Source organism: Procambarus clarkii, chromosome 18 (genome assembly GCF_040958095.1).
Source record: "Procambarus clarkii isolate CNS0578487 chromosome 18, FALCON_Pclarkii_2.0, whole genome shotgun sequence".
NCBI lineage: Eukaryota > Metazoa > Arthropoda > Malacostraca > Decapoda > Cambaridae > Procambarus > Procambarus clarkii.
In genome coordinates this window covers 32584648-32606042 of record NC_091167.1, presented here as the reverse complement: position 1 = coordinate 32606042, position 21395 = coordinate 32584648, and the positions used below count along the sequence as shown (strand labels likewise).

General features: G+C 45.4%; 1 protein-coding gene across 2 annotated transcripts in view; it reads left to right on the top strand.

Annotated features, from left to right (window-relative positions):
• The window catches only part of rt (Protein O-mannosyltransferase rt), a 40116-nt gene that overhangs the window by 1015 nt on the left and 17706 nt on the right, over nt 1-21395 (top strand). The window contains exon 2 of one of the 2 annotated variants that reach the window (XM_045736774.2): nt 16825-16866. The exons of the other annotated variant lie outside the window; for it this stretch is intronic. Coding sequence (XP_045592730.2) covers nt 16825-16866 — 42 coding nt within the window. The remainder of the gene's footprint in view (nt 1-16824; nt 16867-21395) is intronic. 2 annotated transcript variants of the gene reach the window in all.

The following is a 21395-nucleotide window of genomic DNA, read 5'->3' as shown; positions in this document are numbered from 1 at the left end:
AACAGAGAGTTGGGTACGGGCATGTCGGGCTTGGGAGGGGGGTTGTGTATTTTTGACCCCCCATGATTCCCCCACCCCTTGGTTTTTATTATTAAGCACTGAAACAGCTCTGAGTATCGCGGACAAAATTACAATTACTAACAAAAAACTAAGGTAAACACGCCAAATATTTCACACGTAACTCCATGAAAATCGTATGGAGGACCTATATAAATGAAAATGTTTGTTAAAGCATTAACTGTCGGCGTGTCTGGGTAAGCCTATGTTCGTCCTTTACCCCAGACCATTACCCTTGCAAAGTTAGTCTATCTGCAAGGGTTTGGCCAACCACGTTGGACACACACACAGTATATATTGGGCTTTCACCCCTCCCCCTGTGTGTACAGAGATGACTACTCTTTGCAGGCTTAATGCCTTTCCCTCTGACAGCTCGTCTTGAGTATTATCCTAGTTTTCTTTGGAACACGACTTGCCAATGTTTAAAACCATTACCCAGTTACAACTCGATGAACAGGGGCGAACAGTTAATGATAGGTGCCCAAGTTATTCCCTACCCAGGGCCCGCATCTGATCCTACATCCTTCGCGAGGCGTAAGATGTGCAAATATACTCTATTCCCTGAAATATACTTGCATAAATCTCGGTAGTAAATATTAAACCTGGGTATATAGCTAATTTTTCTATTAAAATATTTAACATGCAAGACTGCTAGAGTATTGATAAAAACGTAGAACATTGCCTATTCTTTCCATCTTCGAAAAAATTGCCTCATCGGTAAAAATATACATAATTTATGTAGTTCAAAATTAGCCCAGTTGAGCTACGAGAATGAACAGAATGTGCAGACAATACGTGAAAAATTATAAGATTTAAGTCTTTAATTTGCTACGTTGAGGCTATTTTATTTACATAAAATATACAAAAACTGTCTTATAACAGCGAGTTGACTCTCGTGTGATGAAAGGCCACGTTAATATGATATAATGCTGTAGCTAATTAAATTATTAGTTTTAAGTTTATTTACCTGGGTTAAGCCTGAAGAAATTTATTTTCATTACAATTTCAGACGTATTTTCCGGGTAGCAAAACTTTCATCATGACGCAGGTACCCAAGTTGCTATTTTTTATATTCATCAGTTTGGCGAGATGACTTTCATCTGCCTTTAACCGTTAGAATATTAAACATTAATTATGTATGCTTTGTGACCGCTATGTAGACAGTTTGAATCTTGTTTTGTGATAGTGCTCACCTGGTGTTTAATGTAGTTTCTTTTTAACTAAATTTATTTGATTATTAGCTTCATGTGTGCTGGTCGGAAGAGATCACACCCCTATTTCTACAAATAATGGTTCCAATACAGCTTCTACGGATTAAATGGGCGCAAAATATGGAATGCTACCCCCTCCCCTCCCCAAAGGTGTTGTATGATTGTACTTACAATCCATATAACAAAAGCCGAAATAACCATACTATCAATCTAACCTGTAGGCAATCAAAGGCCTAACACGTGCTAAATTAGACCTAAAATTGCAAACGTACATCTTTCATCTTGCTTGGCCCCCAAGAAGGTTAGGGTTACCTGATGCCTTCTTTCTCGGATGCCTCTACAAAATGTTTACACGAGTCCTTTTTTTGCGCATGCCATCATCCATTGTAGCTATTGTAATAATTTTTTGGAGGACAGGTTTAAAGATGCACCTAATATTTTTCCGGCATTAGTGAGGGAGTTTAATTTGCTGTTTGTCAAATACCATGTCGTAAGTGTGTTACGTGTTTAATTTAAAGAACTAGGTACAAGAGGACGTGTTTTGTCTGTCCCACGTCACCCGACGGTTTGGTTGGGGTGGAGCCTAGCGTCTTCTGCAGGCGATGAGTCACAATAACGTGGCTAAAGTATGTTGACCAGACCACACACTAGAAGGTGAAGGGACGACGACGTTTCGGTCCGTCCTGGACCATTCTCAAGTCGATTGTGAATGGTCCAGGACGGACCGAAACGTTGTCGTCCCTCCATCTTCTAGTGTGTGGTCTGGTCAACATTACTTACACCTAGCGTCTTGACATGCTTCTAGCATTAACGATACAAATCAGCCATGTCCGCTCATACGTTGTATAGACATGCTATGACTTTTAAGTTGTTCAACTATATTTATATGTTAATATAAAGAGATTGCTGTAATAGAGCATATAAAAATCGGTGAGTGCGCGCACCTCTGCCTTCTATCCATACTTGTATGGGGAAACAAGGATGACTGGTGCGTTAGCTAGCTTGAGTGACTTGGCGAGTGACCATCTCCAGCCAGGCATACAAGGGGGCGGGCGGCTTCTTGCCTCACCACTTTCACCAACTCTTCTGACACACAGGCTGTAGTAACTGTCCTCGACCAGGCTTCATGTCTACAGGTTGCTGGCGAAATTCTATGATACACTTCGTAGTCTACTCGTTCACCTTGCACATTACTGAGAAACTGTTGATCGAATCACTTGTTCAGAAGTATGAAGTTTATTTAATGGGCAATAATATCAATACAAATAGTCGTGAACACCTCGACACGCGTGGTTAATTGGAAAAGGATATTTGTAATGAGTACTGTATGAGCAAGAGACTTCAGTCTTGTGTAATGCACCGCCTCCAGGTGACGCGGTAAGCGTGGAAGGTGACCTCCCCGAGGTTATACCACGTTGGCTGGTGTGGAGGATGATGGGGTGTTCCTCCAAGGCTCTTCCCCACCCCTCCCCCCCACACCTGTAAATACCTACCTTCCTCCCGCCACGTTATCTACCCCTCTGGCTTCGCTCCTCTGCGCTCTTAATTCTCCAGCCTCGCCCTGCATCTCTCTCTCCAATGGTGCATTTTGTTGGGGTTGTAAATGATGTACCATGTGATGGGTGGTGAGGATTGTATTCCAGCATTAGATGTTCAGCTAGTGTTGCTGGCCTTTACGTTGTGAGAAAGTATAACTTTTCACTTGTTAGCAAAACAGATTTTTCAATACAGTCGTTGGAGCAGGCTATTGGATTTACACCTTCCATTGGTTCCTTCATTCCAGGGGCCCTTTCTTCACAGTTCATATCACCGGGGTGGGGCGGCCCCTCCACCGCTGCCCATCACTCTGTGGGGGGGGGGGCCTCTCTGCTGCACATCCCTCCGGAGGGGAGCCCCCTCTCCTCTGCTGCACATCCCTCCGGTGGGGGGCCCTCTCTCTCCTCTGCTGCACATCCCTCCGGTGGGGGGCCCTCTCTCTCCTCTGCTGCACATCCCTCCGGTGGGGGGCCCTCTCTCTCCTCTGCTGCACATCCCTCCGGTGGGGGGCCCTCTCTCCTCTGCTGCACATCCCTCCGGTGGGGGGCCCTCTCTCTCCTCTGCTGCACATCCCTCCGGTGGGGGGGCCCTCTCTCTCCTCTGCTGCACATCCCTCCGGTGGGGGGCCCTCTCTCTCCTCTGCTGCACATCCCTCCGGTGGGGGGCCCTCTCTCCTCTGCTGCACATCCCTCCGGTGGGGGGGGGCCCCTCTCTCCTCTGCTGCACATCCCTCCGGTGGGGGGCTCTCTCTCCTCTGCTGCACATCCCTCCGGTGGGGGGCTCTCTCTCCTCTGCTGCACATCCCTCCGGAGGGGAGCCCTCTCTCCTCTGCTTCACATCCCTCCGGAGGGGAGCCCCCTCTCCTCTGCTGCACATCCCTCCGGAGGGGAGCCCTCTCTCTGCTGCACATCCCTCCGGAGGGGAGCCCTCTCTCCTCTGCTGCACATCCCTCCGGAGGGGAGCCCTCTCTCCTCTGCTGCACATCCCTCCGGAGGGGAGCCCTCTCTCCTCTGCTGCACATCCCTCCGGAGGGGAGCCCTCTCTCCTCTGCTGCACATCCCTCCGGAGGGGAGCCCTCTCCTCTGCTGCACATCCCTCCGGAGGGGAGCCCTCTCTCCTCTGCTGCACATCCCTCCGGAGAGGAGCCCCCTCTCTGCTGCACATCCCTCCGGAGAGGAGCCCCCTCTCCTCTGCTGCACATCCCTCTGGAGGGGAGCCCTCTCCTCTGCTGCACATCCCTCTGGAGGGGAGCCCTCTCTCCTCTGCTGCACATCCCTCCGGAGGGGAGCCCTCTCTCCTCTGCTGCACATCCCTCCGGAGGGGAGCCCTCCCTCCTCTGCTGCACATCCCTCCGGAGGGGAGCCCTCTCTCCTCTGCTGCACATCCCTCCGGAGGGGAGCCCTCTCTCCTCTGCTGCACATCCCTCCGGAGGGGAGCCCTCTCTCCTCTGCTGCACATCCCTCCGGAGGGGAGCCCTCTCTCCTCTGCTGCACATCCCTCCGGAGGGGCGCCCTCTCTCCTCTGCTGCACATCCCTCCGGAGGGGCGCCCTCTCTCCTCTGCTGCACATCCCTCCGGAGGGGAGCCCTCTCTCCTCTGCTGCACATCCCTCCGGAGGGGCGCCCTCTCTCCTCTGCTGCACATCCCTCCGGAGGGGAGCCCTCTCTCCTCTGCTGCACATCCCTCTGGAGGGGAGCCCTCTCTCCTCTGCTGCACATCCCTCCTGAGGGGGAGCCCTCTCTTCTCTGCTGCACATCCCTCCGGAGGGGAGCCCTCTCTCCTCTGCTGCACATCCCTCTGGAGGGGAGCCCTCTCCTCTGCTGCACATCCCTCCGGAGGGGCGCCCTCTCTCCTCTGCTGCACATCCCTCCGGAGGGGCGCCCTCTCTCCTCTGCTGCACATCCCTCCGGAGGGGCGCCCTCTCTCCTCTGCTGCACATCCCTCCGGAGGGGCGCCCTCTCTCCTCTGCTGCACATCCCTCCGGAGGGGCGCCCTCTCTCCTCTGCTGCACATCCCTCCGGAGGGGAGCCCTCTCTCCTCTGCTGCACATCCCTCCGGAGGGGAGCCCTCTCTCCTCTGCTGCACATCCCTCCGGGGGGGGGAGGGCTTCTCTTAAAAGGGAGGTAATCTAAAATAAGATGCACCGTAGACCTAGACTGCACACGGAGTAAAGCACACAAGATACTGAAAACGTCTGACGGCGCAGAGAATGTTCGCTCTTGAACAGGCGAGATGTTCATAATACACTAAAGCTTCTCCATGGACCAATCTCCTAAATGAAACGTAAAGTGAAAAGTTACGGTAGGAAATATAGAATAGACCCAGTAAAGAGTAGAGGCCCCATACACAGAATACGGTGGGGAATGTTGGTGGTCATAAGTTTGACAACCTTCTTCCAGCAAATATAAGATTTGTTTTAATAACATTTTTAAGAGGGTTGCTAGAGCAAGGGAAGGTTCAGAATTGAAACCAATGTGGGCAACTGTCTTGCCCATCAAATTACCACCAGAAATGTCTGGCTGAGGAAGTAGAAAAAAAATGAAACTAGTTTAAGGTATTCCATCTCATTAGTTTCCTTTCGCAAATCCCAGTATACCTTTGGGCATCTTCCAGGCCCTCCCCCCTTCACTTCCATTTGACATACCCCCCAGCACTCTGTGACCCTCTACCTCACTCATCCCTCAGTCTTGATGAGCCTCTCCCTGCTTTCTTAGATTCACCTCACATGAGATGAGTGTCAGATACTCTGGGTTGCGCCCATCTCCACCTTGACACCCATGACCCGCCATGCAGACACCTTGCCTTTCCCTCTCGTGTAGTCATCGTGCATGGCGTGTGTACACGCACTCGCACACGATAGCTTTCTCGCTCTTGCTCTGTGATTGCGCGGGGAAAGGGGGTACCGCTCCTGGGCGATGGATGTACCATAATGATTTTCCTCTTTTTGGTAAGATGAAGGAACGTGTTTGCCGGCAAATGTTAAGGTAATGTACCAGTGGTTGGTGACGTATCTCGCAGTTGTTAGTATTGGTGAACTTGCAGGAGTTGTCACTTCCGTTGACAAGTCCGTTGTGGGAACGCGAGAGGATGGGCTCCATCACCGCCCCCCCTGACAGCGTTAAGCGCCGTAAATAAGGGCATGGCTTAAATAAGGTCCAAGAGTTTGTAAAGTGCATTTATGAATTTTGGGCTTCTGGGAGAAACCTTACGGGCATGTTATTGCTTTAGAGCATACTCTTGTATGCATCGTGTAAGCATAGGGTTCATAGGGGTCGTACACTTGGGCAAATGTACCAAACCCTACTCGTATAAACCACCAGTAATTACGTAATTCGGACTGAAACGTGTTTTTGTGACTCTCCGGAAGTAATCATAGCTGCAAAACGAGCCCCGACATTAACTACCATTGTGGCATCTGTTTAAACGACAATGTTGTATAAGTTTGTAGACTACGGAAAACATAAAATTATATATCTACGTGACCCGGTACTAGGCTAGAACAAAAGAATAATGGAAACTTCAAGAAGTCTTTTGACCAATACTGGACAGCTGCTGTTTATATTCATCCAAATACTCATATTTGTCGAACCTACGCTTGAATAAGAGCTCTTAACCTCTTGCTTCCTCGTCTGCCACCTCAGTAGCTCACACAGGGTCCATGAGGACACTGGTCCTTCAAAATAATGAGAACAAATACGCTAATCAGACTTAACATACGTACGGACGCTGTGTGGTATGCCTGGTGTTGGTCACAGTGTACCTGGTCACTGCCCGAGGGTGTACAGCCAGCCTGGAGCCGCCGACACACCCACCACCAGCAGTTCTCTAACCTGCGTCATCTCAAATATCTGGAGCCTCGCCCAGTTATGAAATTAACTAACAAGTTGGTTGGCGTTTAATGTAACATACTGAGTTTGCCATGTGTCCTATTCTTCGACAAAAGTTTAAACGAAATTGTAACTAATGCTATGCACCATTTATATGAATTGTCAGTTCGGTCTATTGGTAAAGATTTTATAATTAGAAGGAAAGTTTTAAATGGTTTAAGAAAAAATCTTAAATGGAGTGTTAAGACTAAGGAAATCATCTTGGTGATTAACAATATAGGCATTATCGCCAGAAAATGTGAAACTTGCTGTAGTAAAGGAATCCAGTGCCATGTTAGCAAATATTAAAACAACCCTTATAGCCAACACGGCAAGCAGGGTGGGTGATGGGCAAGCCAGGAGTCTGGTCAGGAGGAAAGTCTTATGATAATCACTGAAGACTGCACAGGACGCACATTCGTGAGTCTCTCCCACGTAACTGGGAGCACTATCACCGTGAAGAGTTAAACTTGATTTAATTGTCACTGGTGGAACGCGTTGATTGTTAGATTGACCTTGTGGTCGTATGAACGCCAGTGCTCGGGATGAGAAGACTCGTTTGGTCGTCACCGAACGTGACGGTTTATGTTGCCTCGTCACCATGGTTGAGTCCACTTTGGCAACGGAAAGAGTGAAACTTAAGGCAGCGGCGGGGTTGGGATGGAAGAGTCGTGACCCCGTGATTGCTGGGAGCGCGTTCCGTTACCGCATGTCGGCCCGCCAGTGTCAGGCGGCCACGGTGACTTGGTTACCCAGGGCACCTGCCGGGGGCCTCAAAGGTCACGAGTCTTATTTAACATGGTTTTCCTACCGCCAGTGCGCCACCGACTGGCGATAATACCAAGTGATGGCAAGGGAATACCTCGCTTTTTAATACCCTGACAACCGCACTTTTTAATTTTTGTTTTTAGTTTGTGTATGTAACTTTCCTGACTTTGTTGTATCTGTAGTTGTGGATGGAGGGCTTCCGCCTTCAGTATTTCCTAAACTTGCTTCTTAAGACTCTTTTTAATTTTCCAGCTTCCACCAAATGTCCTCTTGTCCCAATGGGTGAGAGGGGGGTTGACTTGTGGCTCGTGTAATTGGGGATGGGCGAGGGAGGAGGTGGCTTGTTCTGATAGGCAAAAGGGGTTTGCTGCTCTTCGGGAAAGGGATAAGCGATTGTAAGCTTGGTGTAAATACTATAGTTTGTCTATCCTGGATAGACCACACAGGTTTCACTGTTCGTATCGCCTATTCAGATAGTTAATGATGGATTGAACAAGACCATAAGCTTGTAATGAGGACGGGAATCTTGTTTTAGCTATGGACCAATTTCAAATGTATTATTAAACATAGTAATTTAATAAGAATTTTACATAATTGAAGAGATAAAAAACAGGACAGGAAAGGGGCACTACCATACGAGCCCTTCAGGAAAATGTGTAGCCGGGCAAGGTTCCGTGTACACCATCCCTGGTGGCTGTTGCTGACGTGTACATGGCACCACCACCACTCGACACGTCAGCAGCCACCAGGGAGTTGGGGAGATGGGGTCGAGCACCACTCGACCCTATCCCTTCTGGCTGCTGCTGACGTGTCGAGTGGTGGTGGTGCCATGTACACGTCAGCAACAGCCACCAGGGATGGTGACGAGTGGTGGTGGTCCCGTGTACAGATTCCCTGGTGGCTGCTGATGTGGCTTTAAAAGATCCGGCAAATCCAGGGATTCCACCACAGTCTCCTTTTCAAATCGCTTGTACTTTCCCTTGTTATGAGTACTGCATGGTACACGTTTTCCCTTTCATGGCAGGAGTGTGTTCGGAAGTAGTGGGAGTTCAGGAAACGTATACGGCGGCACCCATTGTCATAAAATTAATGATTGTGACCGCCACAAAGCACTCAGACTCGTATCTTGAACGAAGACGTAAAGAGTTGCTTATACACGGAAGATACTGCGAAGGTCAGGTTCCAAATATGCTCAATAAAATAACCATTCTGGAGCGAAAGTTATGACTGGAAATTCAAAGTTGACCCGGTGAAGTCTTGATGCCATATGCACATTCGGCAGGCATTATAGGAACATTAGAGGTTCACGGCTCTTCAACTTTTTGAAAGTCACACAAGCTTAGACATTGTTCAATAATGTTACTCTCAACCACACACATTGTTCAATAATATTACTCTCAACCACACACATTGTTCAATAACGTTACTCTCAACCACACACATTGTTCAATAACGTTACTCTCAACCACACACATTGTTCAATAACGTTACTCTCAACCACACACATTGTTCAATAACGTTACTCTCAACCACACACATTGTTCAATAACGTTACTCTCAACCACACACATTGTTCAATAACGTTACTCTCAACCACACACATTGTTCAATAACGTTACTCTCAACCAGGTCTCAAGATGACCAAATTCACTTAAAATGACATTTGTTCTGACTTCAGGTTTCTAATATATAACAAATATGAAAGTGGCCCTTCGAGGATATAATATGCCCCAGATAATTAAAACAAAAATGGCGGACCAACAGCGCTGTAATAGATGTGGGTCTGCAAGCCGGTCAAAGCAACAGCGTTTTTATCATCACCAAACCACCATGGGCTCCAGGGCGGGCTGGGATAGTAGAACTCGGCCCAGACTACAGGTAAACTACAGGTAAACCATCCCTGCTGGCTGCTGACGTGTCGACCAGTGTTCCAGGTTACGTGGCGGCGCCCACCTGTCATGGGTGAGGTGCCAGTGGAATAGTTTTAGTGAAGATGCACCACCACCACCCGGTTCATGGGCCCACTGTAGCCCGTGCTACATGGCTATTTCGTTAGGAGTAGCTAAATCTAATACCACCACCCACCCGGCGAAGCAGTCCAAGCAGTATCCTCCCCAGAGATCGCAGCCGTATAGTAAGACTGACAGTTTAAATGCGCCCTCGGCACACAGTATATCCCATCAACTCTCTAAAGATTACATTCACTTAAAAAAAAATCTACCACTTACGGGCTAATCATGCCCGTGCCACCTCTTGGGTGGCTTAATCTTCATCGATCGATCAATCAATCAATCGGTGAAGCAGTGACAACACTGTGTCCATGTTTCGCTTCCAGTAGATAAATGACATAAGAGATTAAGGAATAGTGTAGTGTGAAGAGTAGAAATAATAAACGGCAGCTTTCCTATGATCCTGTGATGCCTCCATAGCTCAAAAAGTCGTGTATTAGTAAAAAGACCTACCAAAAATGCATTTTGAATAACTGTAAATACCTAGCCATAGAATTTGAACAATCTCTGTAATTATCAAACATTATAAGGTGTGCAGGATTGATGTAATTGTTAATATAATAATCTCCGTAGAGGTCCGATAAAGTCCTTTCGTGCCTTCTGTAATTTTTGCGCTACCGCTCACAAGATGAGCGGTACTATAGGGTGCACAATAAACTAGACACCACCGGCAGCAACAATCAAATTCAAAGGTTAACACATTGTCCGTACCATCGCTACTCATTAATGTTATCATTCTCGTCCAAAAGCAGCAAGTCTAATAACGGTCGGTTTACGGTTCGACCTGCTTGTTTACCAGGTGTAATAACGTGAGCCATAATCATATTCATTTAAGCTTTGAAATAATTTGATTAGTATTCAACGTTATATCGTGACCTTGACATTGGGAAAAGAGAGAATGTGAAGAGTGCTCAACACGTAAGGTTCACTTACACCAAGTGTAAGTGAACCTTACACTTGGTGTAACCTTAACTGACCAGATGGTAAGTGAACCATCTGGTCAGTTAAGCTGACCAGATGAACACACAGGCTAAGCAGAGTTTTATCAACATGGAGTTTAGTATCGCAAAGCTAGCTCTTGACACTACGTAATCCTTCATGTAGTCTATGGTAGCTGCACACATGCGGACGTGTGTGTTGATCAAACAACCATGCTAGACATGCCATTCACCTGGACTATACGGGTAGTCCAGGTGACTACCCGTATAGTCCGACAAGTTTGGTGCCGATGGGATAGGATCAGCAATTGTGTAACTGGAGTGATTAGTGAAACGGGCTTAAACTCGTTCACCTCTTGGGTGAAGAACTTAAGCAATGACTTTTTTTGAAGGGGGCAAATTTATATAGGATTTTATAATTGTTTAGATTATAAAAAACAAGTAATGGCATGCAAATGTGTGTAAAGTATACCCCAGGGAGCATCTTACAGGTCGGGCGCCTCTTGACGCAGGTAAGCCCCCCCCCCCCCACTTGCAATCACTAGCAAAGGACTGTTAGTAGGAGCGCAGGGTGGAGGTCGTTTGAGCATGTGCATTTCCTTCCTTTTCAAAATGTCGAAGTTGTGAAGTTACATCGTTGTTATTCAGTGGGAGGGATGTCCAGGCAGGTACACAGGGATCCCTCGCCACGTCTGGCCACCTTCAGCCTTGAGGGCGGTGGTTGAGGAAACGCTGGTTGGCTGGCTGGCTGGCTGGGAGTTTTCCTAGTGTCACTATCACCTTGATCAACCTGTTGTCACTACCACCACAATGCCCTGTCTGTGGGTAGGGATTCCTGCCTGCTACTGTGGGTGGAGGAGTTGGGGGAAGATCCCTGCGTGTCTGTGGTAACTGACTTGTCTGTGGGTATGGATTGGAGAGTAGAAATAACCTAAGCTTCTCTATCCCTTTGATATGTATTTTATGGTGTCAATAAACGTACTTGAACTTGTGGGTATGGTCGCTTGTTTGACTAGCCTAGGCAAGTGTCGCTTACTCTCTGTCCTTGGTCACTGTTGAGATGGTCCCCGTTGGTAGTCTCGTTAATAGAAGTTTGTGTGTAGCTTTCACTTAGTCTGTTGCCGTGCTACCCTCAAGGCCACTGTTGACTGTGTAACGTGTGTGTAGGGGGGGAGGGAGGAAGACAGGGAAGTTACGATCGTGCCTTCTGCCCACTAACTCCTCCTCAAGACATGAACCTTTGTAATCCCTGGAACGTGAACGTAACTCTGGGGAAGCATATACGTCCTACCTTTACCTCATGGTGATTTGTGGGCAATGCTAACTATGGGGGAAAGACAGGATTGTCAGGTGATTAGTTAAACATGTAGAGGATGGAAACCTGATCTCCAATCACCAACGTGCGTTCCCTGAAGCAATGTCCTGCTCAAAGGACCTACTGGAGTTTTATGATGATTAACACCGATGGAGCAGGAAAGGGAAAGATTGGAAGATTCTTTCCTGGATTGTGAAAGTGTTTGTGCCTCCCAGTCACACCTGGGGGGGATCAAAGTTGAATTAGTGTATACACTATTAAACAAAGGGTTGCGGCAAGATGAGACATCAGTGGAGGTCACAAGTGGAGTACCACAAGGGTCGGTATTTGGAGTTTCCACTATACGTAAATGACCTGAATGAGTAAGTTGTATTCATATAAGTGTGGACGAGTATAAATTGTCATGCCACAAGAGGAGTGTAAAAGGATATAGGACTACCTGGACGAATTTCAGGTTTATTCTGACGACATTTACACTAGACTTCAACTAGTTTGCACTAGAAACCCATTTACACTAGAAACTCGTAAAAGTGAATTGGAGAGAAAGAACACCCACCATATCTGAGAGTTTCTGCACAAACGTATCGGCAGCATACGAGCTATACATACATAGACATACAAGAAATAACACTTGGGGAAACCTACGGAAAAATTAACTAGAGCGCATTGTACCCATACAAGAAGCCCATTCTGTAGCATGCTCCCCCTCCCCCCCCCCCCCAAGTGTGCAACCCACAGCCACAACCAGATTTATTGTTCACAGGTGGTACAGGAACAGACGACTCCTGATTCCTGTTAAGAGGCTGAGAGCTATCCCTTCCCATAGCTCATGGGTAAGACTTGCCCACTAATTTCCCTGGAATATGACCCGCCAATAGGTTAACATGTACCCAATAGCTGCTTGGTTAACAGGCGTACAGGTAAGGATTTACACCTAGTCAATCCACTACACCAAGATAAGAATCTAGGCCTAACCGCTCGCTAAGCACGGGGGCTGGTATCACTGCACCACCAGTCTCTGGTTAAGGATTGGACAGCGTTCTTTTGGCACGAGACATTATCCAAAGCAGTAAGGCAGTGGCCCTCGACTAGGGCGCGCTCTCATATACAGATTGGGGAATGGCATTTATTTTCGGTGGCTTTACATGGATTCCAGATTCTCAGAGGCTTCTAGTTCGCCTATTACGTCTTAAATAACAGTTCTACCCTAAATGCAAAAGAACATTATCCGTCAGGTCTTGTTGGATAAAACCACAAACATAAGGCTTCCTGGCTAGATTATGTTTCAGTGAAGAGTTAGGCACGCAACTGTGCTTTAACCTGCTCTTCACCATGGATATTCAGGGCAGGGTTGAGCCTCTTTTTATCGTTAATGGCGAGCCGCAGTCCGCGCTCTTCCTGCCGCCGCCCTAAAACAAACCCACTCTCAAAACACGCTACCCGCCCAGTAGCACCTTGTGCTGAAGTGGATAAAGCCTTCACCTGCTGGCTTCACAAGTGAGACACCTGGGGTGATGGATTCCTGTGCAGGGTGGGGGATGATTTGGCGCAGTTACTTCACCATCCACCTCTGTGCACCCGGTAGTAATTGGGAACTTGAATGTAAAACCATCCTTGGGTTAACTCTCTGGAAAACTTTGTACTGGTTAACCAAAGAGGTTCTTGTAACCTGACTTTAGCTAGTTTGCTTTAAGGGGGAGTTTTTGTACGGGGCGGCGTACTCCGGGCTGGGCCTCGCCTCTGAGGGCGAGACCTCGCTTTCCCAGATACAGTATTTTCACGTTTGCCAGTTTCTTGTGCATTTTTGTCAGTGTTGTAGCCTTCGTGGCCGCCGAGATAGAGCTGAACTTGTGCGTGTGTCCTCTCTGGAATCCTCCTCCCCTGCTTATTGCTTGATGTCATAACGCGTACATCATTGCTCAATATCCGCTGCACTATTGTAATGTGGGTAGTGTGCGGGGAGGGTGGTGGATGAGGTTAGCCTGTATGAATAGTGGTTGTGGTGAACAGGTGGTGTGGGGAGGGTAGAGGAGGGAGGGGACCCCGGCTGTCATTGTTCATGCACCTGACCCATTGACGTGTTTAGTGTAAAAAAGTGCTACTTTTGTATGTTGCTGGCCGTCAGGGTGCAATGCCTTTGCATCTTCATACGAGGCAGACACCTCGCGTGCATTTTCATACAAGGCAGACGGCTGTCTATCTGGGTACTAAACAACGATCACTGTTTACGTTAGATCTTTAACCTTCATGTGCAGATATGCCTCCATAGATATGAGGAAGCTCTTTCGTATTGAAAATGTGTGAAAATATGGCTCACCAATGGCTGGTAAAAATGTTTTGTTGAAGGTAGGATCCTAATGATCGTAACGTTTAAATTTGGTACTAATGCACGATTAGTATTGCGAGTGATCTTGTATAATGCCGAGATCAAGATCAGCTGTATAATTATCAATAGAATTCAATGCAATTTCTTTATTATGCACCCTATACCCATCCCGTGGGCGTTGGTGTAAAGGATTAGAGGCACATAATCGAACCCGTTTTTAGCTAAGCAAATAACAATCTGTTAGCTGTTCGTTTAGCTAAGCAAATAACAATCTTTTGACGCTAGTTACAAAATTATTAAGAGGTAGGAGGGACAGCACACGGGAGTGGAACATACAAGAACTTAAGCTCTGGGAAAAGTCTATGTGGAACTTGTATCCTTAAAAACAGAGATCCAAAGAAATAAAAGCTACAGCCATCACACTTTGAACTTTGCTATCAACACTGCATGTAAAGAATTATTACGAAGCGGTATTTACGTACAACACGTTGAACATCCTAGATGAGTTAAGTGTCATTTTTGAATCCACACTCGTAGGAGGTTGAAAGAGGAGCAATAACCTGCCGGGGTTATAGCTATTAAAGAGAACGAGATGAACATAATCATTATCACAATAGCGTGATGCATCAAATGAACAAATCCACAAGTGCCGTGATGGGGGTTCGAACCTACGTCTGAAAGGATCCCAGACGCTGCCTTAATCAGCCCAGGTGTCTTCAATAAACCAACCACGTGTCGTCAGGAAATTGTATTACGAGGGAAAGATAGAGGCGCAGCAGTTGTGCAAGTTGGACAACTTGTGTATAGGATTGTGTCTATGTATGTATTAACACGATGTACTGAACGGGGTGAGAATAGCTTGAGCTACCTCATCCCTTTGTGTGTATTTTACCTCAATAAACTTATTTCAATTTCAATGTGTATAGGATAAAACACGAGCAGATGGCGAGCCCCTCTTACCTAGTATGTGGGGTTAAACACACGAGAAGGGGTAATAAGGGATATCAAGAGTTACTCTTGATTATAGGTATAACTAAGGCAGTAGAGCGGGGAAGATGGTGTCTGCACCGTAAGAAATAGATATGTCCATAACCTAATACTATAGAGTAGACTGTTGCACTTGACAGTATTAGGATAAGTGTGTACCGTATTTAGCAAGACATTTTCTGCCATATATAGGCATCTCTTAAATACGAAAAAGTAACAAGTACCAGCAACACTGGAATGTTGTTAATATCATTAAATAGACAGTGTTCTCTCAAGCCGGTTAAGTTAGTCCCAGCTGCGTCAGGGGTGCAGGTGACGATGTGTAATACGGCGTTTATACCCCTTTCAAAGTGTACATTATTGTAGTTTGTAGCTAATGCGCTGTACAGCTCGCCCATATCTCCTTTATTAAATGTAATGGAAATTTACCTTGCACATAAAATAGCAATGTATATCTGAGGAAACATTGAAGCCATGCAGTGGGATCGAACTCTCATCCCAGGACTCACAAGAGATAAAATTTTAAGTTTTATACCAGGCAGCTGCGAGCTGGGTTTAGTGCTGCTGCTGCTGCTGCTAGTGTGGGAGGTGGGGAGGAGGAAGCCAGTCTTGGTATGTGAGCTTACAGCAGGTCACCGGGGAAAGTTTCTAAAGTCTCTAGCAAACAAATAGCAGTTATTAAGTCGGCGTGTTTTGATGAAACCGTTAAAGTTCCAAGGCACAAAGTTGATCAGTGCTGTGTACAGGACTTAGTCTCTGAACGTTTTGTGAATATTTTAAACTTATTTTCGGCTGGCTTTAAGGAATGCGACTCATTGGATACTATATTTATGATACTCCTATACTTATAAAAATAGTGCCGCGAGTATTTGTAGGTCTCGGGATTTCACAAGAATAAAATTGTGTGCTGAGGTGAACATTAGTGCTGGATGCCAGCTGGAGGTAGCCGACGAGAGGACCATTTTGGCGTCACGCTCAGTTTCTTCTCGCTCCGTTGGACGTGCAGCGGCAGTTCTCTCCTGTTACCTCAGCAGACTTTTCTACGCTGGGTGCACGATGTTTCAGCGGCAGTGATGGGCAGGAACCAGCCAGGCGCAGAGGGCCTCCAGCGTGGCAACCGGCCACAGTCTGCATGATACGGAGAATTCTGGCAACTTTCACCTTGGGTGGTGGATAACGTTGTGCTCCGGGCCTACCTACCACACCACTACCGGTGCTGCCACTTTATTTTCTTCTCTTAATTACCTCCTCCCTCGGTCTCTCTCCTCCCTCGGTCTCTCTCCTCCCTCGGTCTCTCTCCTCCCTCCCTCGGTCTGCTCCCTCCACTTCTTCACTGCCTTTTTGCCCCATCTCATTCCGAAACCCGACTGTCACCTGCTAGAAGTCTCATGCTATAAAGAATGTTACCACCAAGTTAAAAAGCTGTTCTCTCTGGTGGTTAATCGCTGCCTCATCCTAACACAACATACCAATTCACTCATCCCACCTGGACCACCTTCAAATACTCGCCAACGCAACAAATTGACTCTAAATTGTCGTATATCCTGTAATGTGCAAGATATTAAATGTTTGTTTCTAGGGTCTCAATGTCAGTGAAAGCATCTATGCATGCACAAATCTCGTTTAATATATAGAATAATGTTCTCAACTGACCATGTTAATAACGCTCTTGCTTACCATGGGAGCATCCATGCTAAGCAAGGCTTGTGCATATGACGTGACAATTTACCCTGGTACATAATGCATCACCAGAATGACTTTGGGGCAGATGGAGACGCCTTGTGTAAGTAATAATAATGTGGGTTGTTGCAGGTGTGTGATGGCGGCTCCCACTCATCCACGGTGGACCGTAAGGCAAGTTCCAGCACTTCCTACTTGTTGCTGCCTGGCTGTTGGTTTCACTGAGGGGAGGGGGAGCAGTTTGGCTTTTTAATGTTCCGTGGGGGAGGGGGGGGGGGGGGGTTGACTAGGCTGTAGATTACTTCCTGACTAATCTATGAATGTTGCCCAGCCCATCCCGACCCGTTACGTCACTGCTTTACTTAACCCCCACTCATAATAAAACAGTTTTTGGCAGTTTGCCTTTAAATAGCCAAGTGTTCAACCAGTATTCTGATTTTTTTTCCTACTCATTGGCGCTTATGAACTCTTACTATTAGGACGCTTCCTACTGCACGGTACATGATGCTTGTTCATCTCTACCGGGTTTAGTTTTATATATACAATATATAAAATGTGTATATACAATATATATAACATTTGTATATAATGTATATATTTTATATACAAATCAATTTTTCTAAATGCAAATAGTTATATGTAATTACTATTAATTACAAGGAGTTTTATTTTATTCAGTAAATTTTCCACCCTGTTCTCGCAATTTACCACAGGTAAAAAAAAATGGAGCTAGTTTTTGCATAACTAGAAACTTACGAACTATTATAATCCATAGAGGACGATACATAGAAAACGTCAACATTACGGCTCTTTAATTTATACTGTTACCTGGTATTTCTAACGGATTCGTGGAGTCCGTAAAATGCGACATATTAGGCTAAAGGATAGGTTTCATACATGCAAATCGGCAATAATGTTAATTTACTTGTGGGAAGAATGACGTTGGTCTTTGGACTTTGCGATTGTTGCGTTTCGTCTTGCTCAAGCGATGCGTCATCTTCCCAGCCCTCCCGATGGCCAATTAAACCCTTCCTTAGATACCTGTACCGTTAACGCCCCGGCAGCATGCGACCACCGTCCTTACCGAAGATTGCTAGGTACAAAGCTCGACAAATGAAGGCTGTAGTTCACTTGAGACAATACTGGATATCCTGCTACAAAAATATGTACTCTCTCATTAAACCAGACACTGGTTTAATGTAATATCTAGGTAGTGGCTCGACACTGCTCTTTCAACAAATAGGCGCGTGCGGAGTGATGCCTAGGTGTTGACAGGTGTTAAGCTGTACATATACTGTTCTAGGTTTTGGCATGGCTTGTCTTGTTCAAATTGTAAAAAGAAATAATTGTAATTTGTATGAGTAGGTTAGTTAAGTAGGGTGGCTTGAGTTCGTGTTTTTTGTTATCCTTATTTTGTAGGTTGTGGCATGTAAAGATAATGTGCTGTATTTCAAGGGTGGGCGTTGTATATACGTTCTCAAACGCCTCTACGGATTCATGGCTAAGAATTTTCCTAATTCATAAATGTTGTGAATGCATACCAAAGATAATTGTTATGAAACCAGTGTATTTTTGTAACATTGCGTAATGGCCCAATGTTGGTAATTAAACATAAAATTAACGGCAGCCATGTGCCTTACTGAAGCGAACAGCACATGCAAATATAACCGTTCATTAAACCTGAATTATACTTTCCAATCACCTTTACTGGTGTTGAAACGGTGACAAAATTTAATGTCGCTTATGCGTTTTATATGACGTAATGCTACCACGGGTAATGGCGGCTAGTAATGTCAGTTACCACAATTACACACAAATCACAATAGCGTGATGCATCAATTGAACAAATCCACAAGGGCCGTGACGAGGATTCGAACCGACGTCAGAGAGCATATCAGAAGCTCAGTCGCTCAGTCAAGGCAGCGTCTGGGATGCTCTCGGACGTAGGTTCGAATCCTCGTCACGGCCCTTGTGGATTTGTTTATTAGTTACCACAATGTTGTAACAAGTGAAATTGTAATTCGGAAGAGTACGAATTTTATATTGAAGTACTGACTGGGATTCAAGTAAGTTTGAAATAATGAAATGCATCTCAAAATGATTGTAGGTTAGGCTATTTCTACCCTCGTCTGACTGGGTTGAGGCGAGCCTAGTAGTGGTGCTAACGCCTGAACGAGGCAACAAGAGTTGGTCATGCAGGCAACCGTGTCTGATATTGATCTGGGTGCGATGTTTATGTTGCGCATATTCTGATCATTTTTAGTTTTGCATGTAAAGGTAGACGGTCTCTAATGGTTTTTATTTATGCTGAGATTGTTCATAGCTTTAATTTTTTATAATTTATAAAATATATATATTTTTTTATAATTTATTACTGTTTATAATTTTATAAATTATAATAATTTATAGTAAAAGTTGAAAGTGCTTATGCCTATTTGGCTATTAATATTTTCGGTTGGTAGTTATCGAAGTTTTTCTCCTCTCCCCTTCCCTCACCCTCTCAGTCTTATGACATTGGCTTTAAAGAGAAATCGTGAGAACATGCTGGTCAATTTTAGCATTTTCATGATAGTCATATGCTGAGAGTATAGATTAAATACGTTGGGGGGGGGGCAGGGGCATGACGTAGTCATAAAAAAATAGTTCTGCATTTGGGTGCACCGAAGGGTAGTTGAAGGTGGTTGTTAGTTTTCACAGAGGTATTAACTATATAGCGAGGCCACAAAAAAATCCAAACTAGTGCAGGCTAAGTCGTCCTGCACGACTTAGCCTGCACAAGAGTTCATAACTCTTGTTATGAGTTGATAACTTGTTCAATTCGCAGTAAAGGTGGATATGAAAATAAACCAATTATCGGGAAATTATAGGTAGCATAAAAAGCAACCTATAAAAAAGGTTGTTACATTACAAAGCCGTAATCCGTTGGCGCGTCAGAATTATACTTTGCTCATTTGTCACATTGAGTAACCTACGTATTTTACTTATTACCTGTTAATTACCTGTTAATAATGGGAAAAGTGTGAGTGAGTGGGAGGCTGTGTGTGAATGTTGCGTAGGAATGTGGTGCGCTCTGCCACATGTAATTGTTGAGGACGTAGTGTTAAAAGGAAACTAGTCTTATTTGAGGGATGCACACGACTGCTTTGCAAAGTCGTAATATGCAAAGTCGTAAAAAAAACTTATGCTAGGCCTCTGAACGGAAAGAATACTGAAAGGTTGTCTGTCAGTGGCATCAGATAGGTGATATAAATATTAGTGAAACGGAAATACATTTTCAGATTCATCAGCAAAACTTTGGAAATGGCTTTTTATTTTTTGTATTACCACTCACGACTTTAACCTATCTGCTAAAGATCAATACCATCACTAACAGATCGGTCGTGAACCCAACCCCGCGGCGTGTCGTCATTGCCAAAGGTCAAAATATCAAACGGAGCATACTATAGATTTTAAAATAAAGTAGATAAATGCAAAATAATAAGCGGTAATCACTGGCGTATTTGTGATCAAATGTTAAGGTAACTTTTGGAAGAAAATCTCTTAAAAATGTACTTTAATAGTCTTGTTCTGCAGTCTGTGTTCAAGGCGACGAAGAAAGTTGATCATTCATAATAGTTCAATTGGTTTGAATCTCGGGGTCGCTGTGACGTTTTGTGTTTATTCTTGTAACCAATCATGGTCCGAGGCTGACTAGCATGGAAGTGTAGTCACGGAGAAGCCTTTGGCGCCATAGTTGCTGTTCATTGGTTGTTCATACAATAGTTGGAATGTTTATTTTTTGCCATTTGTGAATATGGAGTTTTCATTTAATGTTGCCGCCTTCGCACAATGAAATCACAATAGCGTAATACGCGAGTAAATTGCATTCCTCCAAAATATTTTAAATTCTACGAATTAAAATATTTTGGAGCAATGCGGTGCAATTGTATGTGGGTCCCTGGACACACCCCCAGACACGCTTTACCCACTAGACTACGATGACTTTAAAATGCTACACAATCGTCTTCCTCATAGTGATGGTGGGAAGCCATAAGCATTTGGAATTCGTGGGCGAGATGCCATACACATCACATTTATCGTGGACGAGAGCCACATGCATTTGGGGTTTATATATGCTTCGTAGACGTTGTGTAGTGTTATGCCCGAGTAGTGTTGTGATAAACTAGTGTGCAATTAAGCACTTAACCACTGAAGGTGATTAAGATGCTTTTACAAGCTCAGGTTATATAGTTCCATCACATTGTATAATTGATACAGTGCATAGTCAATCTAGGGTAAAAGTCCAATATATCAAGTGTTCCAGTACTCGTATAGTAGTTCAGCATACCTGACCGACTTTCGGAGGGCGAAAGTCGGTCAGTATGGGACATTCTACAATATAATGTTTGCAGGTTTACAAACCCATAGTGGACGACCCACTATTTTCCTATCCCTTTTCTTCTATGTAAAATCAACTTACCCCTTTTCCAAAGGTTTTCAAACCTTACGTGCTCTTCCCTCCTCCCTTACCGACCCAATGCATGGAGCAACAGTTATCAAGGCGTGGGAGGGCGGGTGCGGCGTTGACCCTGAGCTGGTTGAGGTTACCGGGGTCAGCCTTTTGGAGGCCTCAATGGTAGCACAGGCTTGGATCCCGTAAATGTTGATCATGCCACCTATCATCCTGTACCACATTGCCACTTGCAAAACCTGTAAATATTTCC